Raw genomic sequence first — 13,044 nt, forward strand, 5'->3', positions numbered from 1 at the left:
GACAGAGACGCGACGACATGAAGACAGAGACGCGACGACATGAAGACAGAGACACACCAACATGAAGACACTTACATGCTGAAGGACTTTCTTCCTCAGACTCGTCCGGGTCTACCAGCCGGTCTTTTTGCTGCTCTGTCCGTCCTTTAAACAGCCTGACGAGCTCGCTCAGACGGTCTTGGACCACCACACTGCCGACGCTGGCTGCTGACAGAGGACGCATCCTGTGGGATGACAGCAGGACAGTAAGCATTTGGGACGGAGAGGATTGAGGTGGAGGACAAAGTGCATCTGTGTGGTTTCTCTCACTCATCATCTGCAGTCAGCAGGTCTCTCTGACTGGACCAGGTCTTCAGACCGATTCTCGACATTTCGTCATCATTCTCATCGGCAGACAGATCACCTGCAGCACTGAGAGGGTCAACGGCAGGAGGACATGTGGACAACAACATGGACAGAAATATGAAAAGAACCACAGGAGGCCTGAAAACAAAGATGCAGAGCTTTTCTTTTTGCTGAACGTGGAAAGTTTTTTGATTCCTTGAAACAAGGAAACAAAAAACAGAAACATAAACATGAAGAAATGAAAACATGAAGAAAGGAGACAGAAATATTCGGACATGTCCACGACAACAAAGACGTGAACAGAAAATAATAAAGATGAATGTGAGTGCAGTGGCGTGTTTTAAAATCCTGATATTCACTGAAGTTTCCAGGACACATCCTCCGGTTCTTTAAGTGAAGTCAAAGCTTCAAGTGTTAAAGCTGCATTCTTTCTAGTGACCACCAGGGGGCGACTCCTCTGGTTGTATAGAAGGCTATGAGAAAATGACTCTACTTCTCTCTTGATTTATTACCTCAGTAAACATTGTAAACATGAGTTTATTGTCTCAATCTCTAGTTTCAAGTCCAAAATCCAACATGGCGATGGCCAACAGGACGCATCTATCCATGTTTTTCTCTACCAACTAAAACAAGACGTTTTAAGGTGCCGTAGTATCTTTAGCGCCCCCTCAGGCTGATCAGCAGAGCTGCAGACAAAGACTTGCCTGTTACCTGAGCTCTGGGGTTGTGATAATTTTAGGGATGTTCAGGCCTTTTCCGTGCCACACATCCCGATAAACATCCTCCACCCTCAGCTCTGGAGCTCCGCCCACACCGCCACCACAGCGCCCTGAGGGACAGAGCAGAACAACTGTTGAACTACAGGTAACATCTTCTCGGCGTTTGAGAGATTTGTTTCAGTTTTACTGACATCAGACTTGAACAACATGTTGACATGATGTGAAAAAAAAAATCATATCTACTGGTTCAGTTTAGTATTATGATCAAAAACAAAGTGTTAATGAAACCAAAAGGCTGGAAGTCAACAAGCATGTTTCAAATCAAATATGTTATTATCTAAATATAAAAGAAATGAGCAAGTTACCAACAGCTTTTAGCAAATTTGATGTTCTGTATTCAGCTGATTAATAGCTAGCAGGCCTTTTATATATATATATATATATATATATATATATATATATATATATATATTAAAAATAAGTCTCCAAATCATTTCCAAATGATCTCAAAATAATTCAAATGATCTAGAATTTATGAGTTTCTGTTTATAGCTTTTGTAATAACCGGTTTCCAACCTTTCAATCCACGTCAACAACCAGACATGAGAACAGTGTTACATTGTATCTTTAACCCTCACATGACCAACTCTCCATCCAGACCTGAAAGCACCACGGTGACGTCACCAGACAGCTTTAGTACCAAAAATGGGCGTGAGCCAGACTTTCCTATGATGACTGATCGTTTGCTAGGACATCCTTGGAAACGTTGTCATTCACCTGAGACTAAATATAATTTCAAAAGCTGATCTTTTGTTTCACTTTCAGCTTTTGTATTTGTGTGTTCCAGCAGTTTTACAGTTAAATGGGATTTTTATGTTAATTTCCGGTTTAACTTCCAAACAAGTGGCTTTGAGGCTTTGTTTAAAACAGGTTAGTCTGCTTGTTGGGCCCTCTGGACTGTAAAGCTCTTTCTAGTGATGTCTCAAAGCAAAGGGAACAGCAAAAGAGCTGAGCACAGCACAGCACAGACATCCACTTCCTGTTAGATCACCTGACGTTAGATCACCTGAGGTGAGGTCAGCTGGCGGCTCATGGTGAAGCAGTGCAGAGCAGTAGAGCATGATGGGAGAGATGAGGAAGAGGCTGTGGGATGGTCTGGATAAAGCTGGTTTGTTTGTCATTTTAAAGGTTTGGATCTACGGGTGTCTAAAGGTTCTCTAAGGGTCTGCTGGAGGAGGGCGGGGTTAAGGCTGCTGAGGATCCTGGGAGTTGGAGTTAAGGCGTGTGAAGCAGCCGACGATGCTCATGCAGCACTGTCGCGCCTGCTCGGGGAGCTGTGACAGCTCCCGGGTCAGCTGGGCGAGCTCCGGCGGCGGGTTCAGTGTGGGAGCAGCAAGGTTATGGTCATGCATCAGCTTCCTGCAGCTCTCCAGACACTCAGCAGCGCGCGGGAATCGAAGCAGAAAGCTCTTTATCGGAGAACAAATGTCGGGAACTGGACGGAGAAACATTCAGAAGTCAAAGAGCAGTTGAGAGCTGTGAGTTCCTGTTGGGACCGTTAGTTAATATGTGGAGACCAGGAAGCTCTACAATATAAAGTGCTTTCTAAAAGACAAGTAGAACAGCAGCATCAAACTAACAGTGATTTTGATCTGTCCTGCTCTCTGTTAGGTGAAACTGGTAACCGATTGGTCTGTCAATCAACACATCAATAGACATTCATATTATTATTATAGCAATCCAAGCAACATTTGACCATCACTTTATTATAAGTGTACACAGTTCACTGAATAGTTGCCTATGTAACTCATTGGTTATGAAACTTTAATGAACTATTCACATTGTGCTCACCTGTGTTGTTTATTAGTTATGAAGCTGTTCTGTAATCTTATTTGATACCTTTAGTTCTACTAAAATGTGTTTTGTAGCTAAATATAATCCATCATGAATTTTGACTGCAACTGTTCCCTTCATTTAAATACAGAAACGGGCAATACATTCATATCTGAAGCTAATAAGAGACTTTGAGAGTTGTGACTTTATATTTGTGTAACAGATATATTTATATTTTTGTTGTGTTGTGCTCTCACCTCCACATCCACCTTCTGCTGCATTGGCCTGAGAGAATAAGAAAAGAGAGAAAAACATATTTAAAATCTCTGCTCACCTTTTAATCATAATGAATAAATTATAATTCACACTTTGTCTATATTTATATTTGTCAAAATGAAAAAGTAAATTTATTTTATGAAGCATCACATTTAATTATTATACGGTCTTTATGAGCAGAAGGAGTTTGTTGAGTTGACGACGTGTCGTTGGAGTAGTTTTCTTTCCCAGAAAAGAACTTGAATTCTTCCTAACCCTTCTTTTCACGACGTGAACATAAAGTCCTTTGGAGGAAATCCCAACAGCTCATAAGCTGTCATGTCAACACATCCATCTCCATGACAACCAAGCAAACCCCGTCAGCTGATGAAGACCATGAAGCCGAAGAAGCCGAAGAAGCCGATGAAGCCGAAGAAGCCGAAGAAGCCGAAGAAGCCGATGAAGCCGAAGAAGCCGATGAAGCCGATGAAGCCGAAGAAGCCGAAGAGGCCGATGAAGCCGACGACATGCTCTGACCTTTGACCCTCACATCGGAACAGGAAGAACTCCCCCAAAACTCCTCTATCAGGATGAAGCCGATGAAGCCGAAGAAGCCGAAGAAGCCGATGAAGCCGATGACATGCTCTGACCTTTGACCCTCACATCGGAACAGGAAGAACTCCCCCAAAACTATCAGGATGGACAGAAGTGTGATGTTATATGTACAGAATGAACAACGTAACAGAGTTACAACACATTCACCTGATCTGTGATGGTGATTATTGGAGCTTTTGACTCCGGTTGTTGGGTGATGGTTTGGGAGTCCGGACTATCCAGGTCTCTCCTCTCCGATGCTGGCTCCACATGTGTTGATGAAGGAGTGGCATCAGCCGGAGAGACGTCCATCAGGCTCCTGGAGAAGAAGAGCAAATGTCATGTATCCTCCCCCTGGTGTCCTTGGTGCAACATTAACAGGATTGTTTTTCCTGTATCACTATTACGGTGGTTTCACATACAGTTTTGGTAAAACAACATTTAGGAGACGAAGGTGACGTGCAAAATGAGACCATTAAGGCAGATATACAGCACTCGGTTTGCATCTTATCTGTGATGTTCAGTGCTCGAGTCTTCTCTTCAGTTACTGATTTCCTACATTTCTAAAAAAGCCCCAAATGCGAAACGTTGGCTCAAGAAAGACTGAGGGTCTGATGACAACGAGGAGAGGTACCAGTCGTAACAGAAAATGTTGACCTGCCAGATCAGACGATTACCAAAGTCGATACAATTCATCCTCTGAGGGTCATGAATATTTATGCCATATTTAATGGCAATCCATCCCATACTATACTTTCACTGTGGACCAAAGTGGTCCACAGACTAGAACTGAAACAAACCCAGTACCATGGTGGACCCAGGAAAGTAATGGTATGAAGACCAGCATAGTAAATGGGTGCATCGTCATCAATACTGGTGTTCCAGAGGCGTTTTGATACATAAACAGTGAACTGAGAAGGATGGTATGTGAGGGTGCTATAACACAGTCATGGAGTGCATCTTTAAAGTGGCTATAATCAATATTTAATCGATACTGCAGTGTATCAAATAATAAAAACAGTGTGACAATGTGAAAAAGGTTGCTCGTTGTGATGAACCTCCAAAGACTGATCAGCTACACTGTGGTAAAAGGCAAAGCATTTGCAGAAACAGACATGCAGCCGAATGTTTGATCAGAAAGAAACTATTTAGAACCAAAGTCCTGCCCTCGTTCCTAGGTAACCTCAAGCTAAAAATTAAACTGGACAAAACAATTTGAACACTTTTTCATTTCAACAAAAATATAACAACAAGGATTTAGTGAGAATGTAACAACAACCACAACTTCCATTAGCTTCCATTACCTGGAATCAGACCATTGCACTTGGGTCGACTCTGGTGTGTCATTCTTCAAGAGTCTGTCATGGGTACAGCAACCTGACATGGAGAACACTAAAATGTGTTTCAGCGTCCTCCTCAGCCACGACTGTCCCCACTGCAGCCACATCCACTGGTCAAATAGGTTGTTTAAGTGTCAGTGTGTTGTAGGTCTGCCCTGACATGCCTGAGATACCATTCTGATCATGCATGGACACCTTCAACAATTTCAATCCTTTCAATCCTTGATTTAATTAGTTCTGTCACTGTCCAGAGCTCATATACACAGGTGGTTAGGACTTAGATTAAATGATAAATTAACAACGTCACCTTCAGGCACAACTCCGTTTTTCACATTCTGGAGGAAGAGGCTGAGTTATAAAACCTTGCCCACCTCTTTAGCAGGCGTCACTGAGGTAGACAAAAAAGGTCAGCAGTAGCAAGGTGCCAAGGGGAGATGAGATTTGCCCTGAAATACTAAAGGCTCTACAACTTGGAAGGGTGCCTTGGTTGACAACCTGTGGGCTGGTACACCAATGGTTGGGAAGTCAAAAGGGGACTTAAAGGTCCGCACTGCCCTGTCATTCATTCTAGGAGTTAGAAAGGAGTATCATCCTATTTGCCTCTGTGATTTTCATGGACAGGATCTCCACGTGCAGCCAAAGAATGGAGTGAGTCCAGTTTTGACAGACACCCTATATACCGTATATATATAGGAACCGATACTCGCCTGGAACAGGGCAGGACTTCAGAAAGCCATAAGAAGTGAAAGGCTGAGTAGATCTGATTGTACCAAAGTACAAGCTCTAACTACAAGCTTATGCACAGGAAGTGTGCAACCCATAGCAAAATATAACGATATCTTTCTCACGCCACAAGAGGATCACATCATATAATTACATTAAATACATAACTTGTTAAAGGCTACCGGAACATTAGATCCAAATCGTAAGAAGAATGGGAGCATCCCTCCTATTGCAGGAGCAAGTCTTTATATATTTATGTCTGAGCTTACTTAATGGGCTTTTTCTCGCAACAGCGGTCTGGTTATTTCCCTCTGTTACTTTATTTTCCTCAGAACTCCTATTGTCTGTGCTGTCCTCACTCCACTCCTGCAGGTTTTTGCAACCTGAACGGTGTGCAGTAAGGGACAAACAAGATGGAGAGCCCCCGTCAGACAGTTCAGACAGTTCAGCTCATTTTGTCAGATAGCATTGTGTAGCTAAAGCATCCGAGTCAGGCTTAGGTGAGAGCTTTGGTAAAACAAAAGAGCTCAACTCTAACTTTGCAGCAGAAGGTGCTCAAAGCACAGAATGTGCATAATCGTAGAGCCACTTTTATTTAACAATTGGTCACTATGGTCTGTAATTCAGTGATATTTTACAGGTTGGTGTCAAAAACTGCTGTTGACTGAGAAGTAGGTTTGAAATTCAGTTATGCAGATGTGGAGAGGCTTTCCAAATCAGGTCCAGACTGATACTCCTAAATATTATAGGCCATAAGTTAAAATATATTATGGAACATAAAACACCTTGGAGATGGTGTTCTTCTACTGAGTCCCTGCAATACTGCAGGAAACCCGCTCTCTAAGGTAAATGAGAACATTAAAGATCAAGAACATGAGATCAAGATGGCGCCGTCTATGGCTGCTTCGGTGTGTTGGTGCTCATTGTTTTGTGTTGTTTTTGTTGTAAATACTGTTTTCTGCTGCGATACCCGGAGCTCTTTCACCAGAGATGAGCTCGTAAACATCAGGGGAACAACTCCAGCGGACTTACTTCCAACTTTTCTTTTAACTTCTGTGGAAGTACTGGACATTCTCGTCAACGGTGCGTTCACCTTAGCCCATGCAGCGAGACGACGGAGAGGGAAGCGGGCCGGCGTGCTTGTGCGTCTTCGCACACGTGGATTTCGCACACTGCTGCCGGGCATATTTCTCTCAAACGTCCGCTCACTGTGCAACAAACTGGACGAACTTCAGCTACTGGTGGGGAAAGACAGAGACGTTTCTTCATCCTCCGTTCTGTGCTTCACTGAGACCTGGCTCTGTGGATCCATACTGGACTCTGCACTCCAGCTGGCTGGCTTCCAGCTGTTCAGAGCGGACCGCGACACGGAGCTCTCCGGCAAATCGAAGGGTGGAGGAATCTGTTTTTACACTAACAGTGGCTGGTGGAACGATGTGTCAGTGATTCTGCAGCACTGTTCTCCTGATCTGGAATCCTTCATTATGAACTGTAAACCTTTTTACTCCCCCGCGAGTTCGCTTCATTCATTCTGATCGGTGTTTACATGCCACCGTAGGGTAACGTGCAGGAGGAACAGCGGACACTCACCGATCAGATAAGGTGTGTGGAGCGGACCTACCCGGACTCTCTAGTTATTGTCCTTGGGGACTTTAACAAAGGAAACCTCAGCCATGAACTACCCAAATACAGACAGTTCATTAAATGCTCAACCAGAGAGGAGAACATTCTAGACCACTGCTACACCACAATCAGCAGGGCCTATCACGCCGTCCCTTGTGCTGCACTGGGACTCTCTGATCACGTCATGGTCCATCTGATTCCTGCTTACAGGCAGAAATTAAAGCTCTGCAAACCTGTGGTGAGGAAATTCAAAAAGTGGACCAGTGAAGCTATGGAGGACCTTCGAGCGTGTTTGGACTGTACAGACTGGAATGTATTCAGGACTGCTACCAACAGTCTGGATGAGTACACAGAGGCTGTGACTTCATATATCAGCTTCTGTGAGGACAGCTGTGTTCCAACAAGCACCAGGGTGAGTTACAACAATGACAAACCCTGGTTCACAGCAGAACTCAGAAAGCTTAGGCTGCAGAAAGATCAGGCTTTTAGGAGTGGGGACAAGGACTTGTACAAAGAGTCAAAGTACAGGTTTAGCAAGGCGGTGAGAGATGCTAAACGACTGTACTCTGAGAAACTGCAACATCAGCTCTCAGCCAATGACTCTGCTTCTGTCTGGAGAGGTCTCAGACAGATTACCAACTACAAGCCAAAAACCCCCCACTCCATGAACGACCTCCGCCTGGCAGACGAGCTGAACGAGTTCTACTGCAGATTCGAAAGACAATGGGACAGTCCTGACTCCATCCCCCACAGCCCCATCAACCAGCCCCAGACCACCAGCCACCCCTCCCCCAGCTCAGCAGGGGCCCATGCCAATGTATCACCCATCCCAGCGCCACGTCTCAACCTCCAGGACCATCAGCACCGGTTTCCCCCAAGGCTGCGTTCTTTCCCCTCTGCTCTTCTCCCTGTACACCAACAGCTGCACCTCCACTCACCAGTCCGTCAAGCTCCTGAAGTTCGCGGATGACACTACCCTCATTGGACTCATCTCTGGTGGGGATGAGTCCGCCTACAGGTGGGAGACTGACCATCTGGTGACCTGGTGCGGTCTGAACAACTTGGAGCTCAACGCTCTAAAGACAGTGGAGATAGTTGTGGATTTCAGGAAGAACGCAGCCCCACCAGCCCCCATCACTGTGTGTGACACCCCCGTCGACGTGGTGGAGTCCTTCCGCTTCCTGGGCTCCATCATATCCCAGGACCTCAAGTAGGAGCTGAACATCAGCTCCATCACCAAGAAGGCTCAGCAGAGGATATACTTTTTGAGGCAGCTGAAGAAATTCATCCTGCCAAAGTCAATGATGGTGCATTTCTACACAGCCATCATTGAGTCCATCCTCTGCTCCTCCATCACGGTCTGGTACGCTGCAGCCACAGCCAAGGACAAGGGCAGACTGCAGCACATCATTCGCTCTGCTGAGAGGGTGATTGGTTGCAATCTGCTGTCCCTCCAGGACCTGTTCGCTTCAAGGACCCTGAAGCGAGCACGAAAGATTGTAGCCGACCCCTCTCACCCTGGACATGATCTGTTTGTGCCCCTTCCATCTGGCAGGAGGCTGCGGGCCATCAGAACCAAGACCTCACGCCACACAAACAGTTTCTTCCCGTCCGCAGTTGGGCTTATTAACAAAGCCCGGGTCCCCCACTGACTGTCATCCCCAGGACATTTCCTTCTGGGCTCTCCCCTGCACATCCCTGTTTCTTTATTTAAACACTCTCGTCACTTTTAACATTTCACTTATACTTGACTTGTTTTACAGTCCTGTTATCTGTTTTGTTGTGCACTTTATTTTATATTTTATTGTAAATTTTAATGTTTATATTTCTCGCACTGTGTTGATTGCTGATAGTTTAATGTTATTGTTTATTGTTAAATGTTCGCACCAACCGCCACGTCAAATTCCTTGTAGGTGCAAACTTCCTTGGCAATAAATGGTTCTGATTCTGATTCTAATTCTGATTCTAAAGCAACACTCCAACCACAAACCCACTGAGCATGAACACCTCATGGTCAGAGGAGAAGATAGATATCAGTAGTGGGATAAAGGTGGATCCACCACAAACATAACCGATGAGCGTGCCCAAGTCATTTTCAGTCACCACAGAAGTTTCAGTAGCGGTTTGCTATGAATGGTTAACAAAGCAGCAGGATGTGAGATAGCAGTAGGGAGGTGCTGTTCATGAAGATGGACTTACTCTGGATCGTCCTCATTTTCCTCCTCAAGGATGTTGGGCAGTCTGTTGAGAACAAACAGCAGGACAGTGTTTGTCTGTGTGTCTAGTGTATAACCGAGTCTATCTCAGATTCAGCTTTTCTTTAAAGAGAAAAGAATCAGCCGATGCTGTGAGATACTTTAGCTGTTTCTGTTAGAATTGGCACTGCATTGGCTGAAATAATACAAGCTCAAAATCAGGGTGTGTCTCATTAGTTCCTGAGATGCTGACAGTTCATAGAAGCAGGGTTTAAAATGACTGTGGACACATTTGTATGAGCTGTGTGTGTTCATGTGACTTACTGCTCGTTGGACTCTGGTAGTGTTTCTATGATGATCTTAGCCGAATGCTCCGCCTCTAGCTGTCGGACCGCCTCCTCCGCTGCCTTCCTGGCCATCTCCTCAGCGGCGCGGGCCGCCTCCAGCAGATGGTCCTGCTGCAGTCTGTGGACACGAAAGTGCTCAGATACTCACCAACACTACAGGGAATTACACTTTTAAATGTAGAATCTGAACAAAGGAAAGACATAGCCTGGCTGGTGTCACATCCAACAATAACAAAGGCCAAACAAAGAGGGGTCAGTGACCTGTCCTCCATGTGAACCAGAACCTCATCTCCAGCCTCCGTCTTGATGTCCATCGGTGGACTACACTGATCCACTTTGGTCACCGCTGCATCTCCTGTCTGCAACCAACCGGAGAGAGAGATCAAATTATCTTCACATGGAAACATCTGTGTCGAGTACTACTTTAGTACCAGTCTGAATATTGAAATGAGAAGTCAGCGTTTATTTTATTATGTAACTTGTGTACTTCAGTAACGTCACTTCTGCGGTTATTTTAACCCAAACGACTTCTTTTCCTGAACCTAAGTAGTTTTGTTGCACAGACCTAACAGATGTTTCATGTAATGAGTAAACATTTACATGTGTGGCTGACTTTTGTAGGAACATGCATGAAAAATGAGGAGTAACATTTCATAGGATATACAAATCATGCATGATGATACGTTGGCTTTAAACACATCACTGAAAAAATCCATTTCATTTAGGCCTTTACAAGTAGCTAGCTCCTTGTGTTAGCTTGTTGTAGCTGCTGAAGTACCACAGTACCCTTTAAAGTATGGCCCACCCTGGAACTACAGTGGTACTATTCTTAGTTTCATGGTCCGACTCTGCTACCACAGCTCCTTTCTAATTACTCTGGTTAACATTATAACATGCATGTTAACAACTTCTGGATATAAACATGATACCATTAGCATGTTAGCATGTTTATATCTGTATTATGCTCCGAGTAGAATGCTCAGAATGGGTCGGTACTCACCAGATCCTCTGTCTTCTGTGACTCGTCTCTAACCTCCTTCTGCTTCACCTCTTTGTCCTCGTCCTGTCCCATTTCCTCCAGCACCAGGTCTGTCTTCTTCTGTACAATGTTTACTGAATGCCACATGGCAGAAGATATATCACAATCAGAATCAGAACCGTTTATTGCCATGGTATGTTGCACATACAAAGAATTTGACATGACGGGTGGTGCATAACATTAAACAATCAACAACAATCAACACAGTGCTAAAAGTAGGAACATATTAAAATTTACAGTAAAATATAAAATAAAGTACACAAACAAACATAACAGAACTATAAACAAGTGAGATGTAAGTGTAGTGTAAAAGTGTTGAGTTTATTTAAATAAGAAATCTAGAAGGGATGTGCAGGGGAGTGACTGATAGGAAATTGTCCTGGGGATGTCAGAGTCAGTGGGGGACTCAGGGTTTGTTGATGAGCCCAACTGAAGACGGGAAAAAACTGTTCATGTGGCGTGAGGTCTTGGTCCTGATGGACCTCAGCTCTCAGCAGAGCGAATGATGCGCTGCAGCCTGCCCTTGTCCTTGGCTGTGGCTGCAGCGTACCAGACCGTGATGTAGTGATGTACTTCAGGAGTTTGATGGACTGGTGACTGGAGGTGCAGCTGTTGGTGTACAGGGAGAAGAGCAGAGGGGAAAGAACGCAGCCTTGGGGGGAACCGGTGCTGATGGTCCGGGAGACTGAGACGTGTTTTCCCAGCTTCACGTGCTGCTTCCTGTCAGACAGGAAGTCTGTGATCCACTTGCAGGTGGAGTCGGGCACGTGCAGCTGGGAGAGCGTGTCATGCAGCAGAGACGGGATGATGGTGTTGAAGGCAGAGCTGAAGTCCACAAACAGGATCCTGGTGTAGGGTCAGTCCAGATGCTGGAGGATGAAGTGAAGGGCCATGTTGACTGCATCGTCTATAGACCTGTTGGCTCTGTAGGCGAACTGCAGGAGGTCCAGGAGTGGGTCAGGGAGGGTTTTTAGGTGGGACAGGACAAGGCGCTCAAAAGACTTCATAACCACAGAGGTGTATATATCTATATACACATGTGTGTGTGTGTATCTCTTGCATACATAACCACACTGGAAATTATAAATTCATGTCGCAGATAAAGAGAACTTATGATTCTGGCTATTTTTTGTCTATTTTCTGGAATAAATGAGAATCTGATTCAATATAATTTGATCAAAGAATTCATTAATTAATCTGTTTTTGAACCTTAAGAGATACATTAAAATGAAAATGAGTAAAAATCAATATAACAAACACACAGATGAAAATCTGATGCCATCTGCAATTCAAACACTGTGGAGGTTTACATTACATGCTTACAGAGTATCATTTACAGGTTTGGACATTTAATAATTGTTTGATAGACTCATTGATTGATTGATTTCTATTTCCTGCACATTCAGGTTTACACACCAAGACAAAAACTGCACAAATTTTCCCCCAATTTCTTTATTTTCATAAACATACAGGAAAATGCTTGAGTGAGTTGCAATCCTTAATTAGCTGCCTTTATATCATCAGCAAAAGTCTATTAAATAGAAACTATTGGCTGCCCAGATTCCAGATCTGTCACTAATAGCTCATGTGAGTTTCCAGTATGAAGAAGCTCCAACGGCAGAATAATCAGTCTGTCCTTTTATTAAGTGGTATAAAAGAAAGACTTGGTGGTTTGTCATAATCCATTCTGTGAGATACAGAGATTTAGATTTAGATATATGTATGTTCATTATTAGCAAAACCAGAGAGATTACTGAAGAAAACTAATTTATGTATCTCATACAATCATCTTCCAGATGTACACATGTTCAAATATGTGTAAAAACAAATCATTTATATTTCATCCCTTTAGGCTCTTCAGTAAGAAAAGTTCATTAATAAAAAATACGGAAAGCACTTCATCTTTTTATCGCTGTCTAGAGTCTGTGTGTCTGTGTGTCTGTCTGTCTGTCTGTCTGTGTGTCTGTGTGTCTGTGTGTCGGTCTCTCTGTCTGTCTGTCTGTGTCTGTCTCTCTGTCTGTCTGTCTGTCT

At 44.1% G+C, this 13,044-nt stretch overlaps 1 protein-coding gene across 1 annotated transcript in view; it reads right to left on the bottom strand.

Annotated features, from left to right (window-relative positions):
* The window catches only part of LOC116401262 (cyclic nucleotide-gated cation channel beta-1-like), a 32,499-nt gene extending 21,391 nt beyond the window's left edge, over positions 1-11,108 (bottom strand). The window contains exons 1-9 of the mRNA XM_031879583.1: positions 10,975-11,108; positions 10,236-10,333; positions 9,952-10,092; positions 9,632-9,673; positions 3,915-4,065; positions 3,155-3,182; positions 1,057-1,174; positions 310-411; positions 76-224 (exon numbers count right to left, since the gene is read on the bottom strand). Coding sequence (XP_031735443.1) covers positions 76-224; positions 310-411; positions 1,057-1,174; positions 3,155-3,182; positions 3,915-4,065; positions 9,632-9,673; positions 9,952-10,092; positions 10,236-10,333; positions 10,975-11,100 — 955 coding nt within the window. The 5' untranslated portion in view covers positions 11,101-11,108. The remainder of the gene's footprint in view (positions 1-75; positions 225-309; positions 412-1,056; positions 1,175-3,154; positions 3,183-3,914; positions 4,066-9,631; positions 9,674-9,951; positions 10,093-10,235; positions 10,334-10,974) is intronic.
* Between the last annotated feature and the right edge of the window lie 1,936 nt (positions 11,109-13,044).

This window comes from Anarrhichthys ocellatus, unplaced genomic scaffold, assembly GCF_004355925.1.
Source record: "Anarrhichthys ocellatus isolate YVR2014 unplaced genomic scaffold, GSC_Weel_1.0 scaffold303, whole genome shotgun sequence".
Taxonomy (NCBI): Eukaryota; Metazoa; Chordata; class Actinopteri; order Perciformes; family Anarhichadidae; genus Anarrhichthys; species Anarrhichthys ocellatus.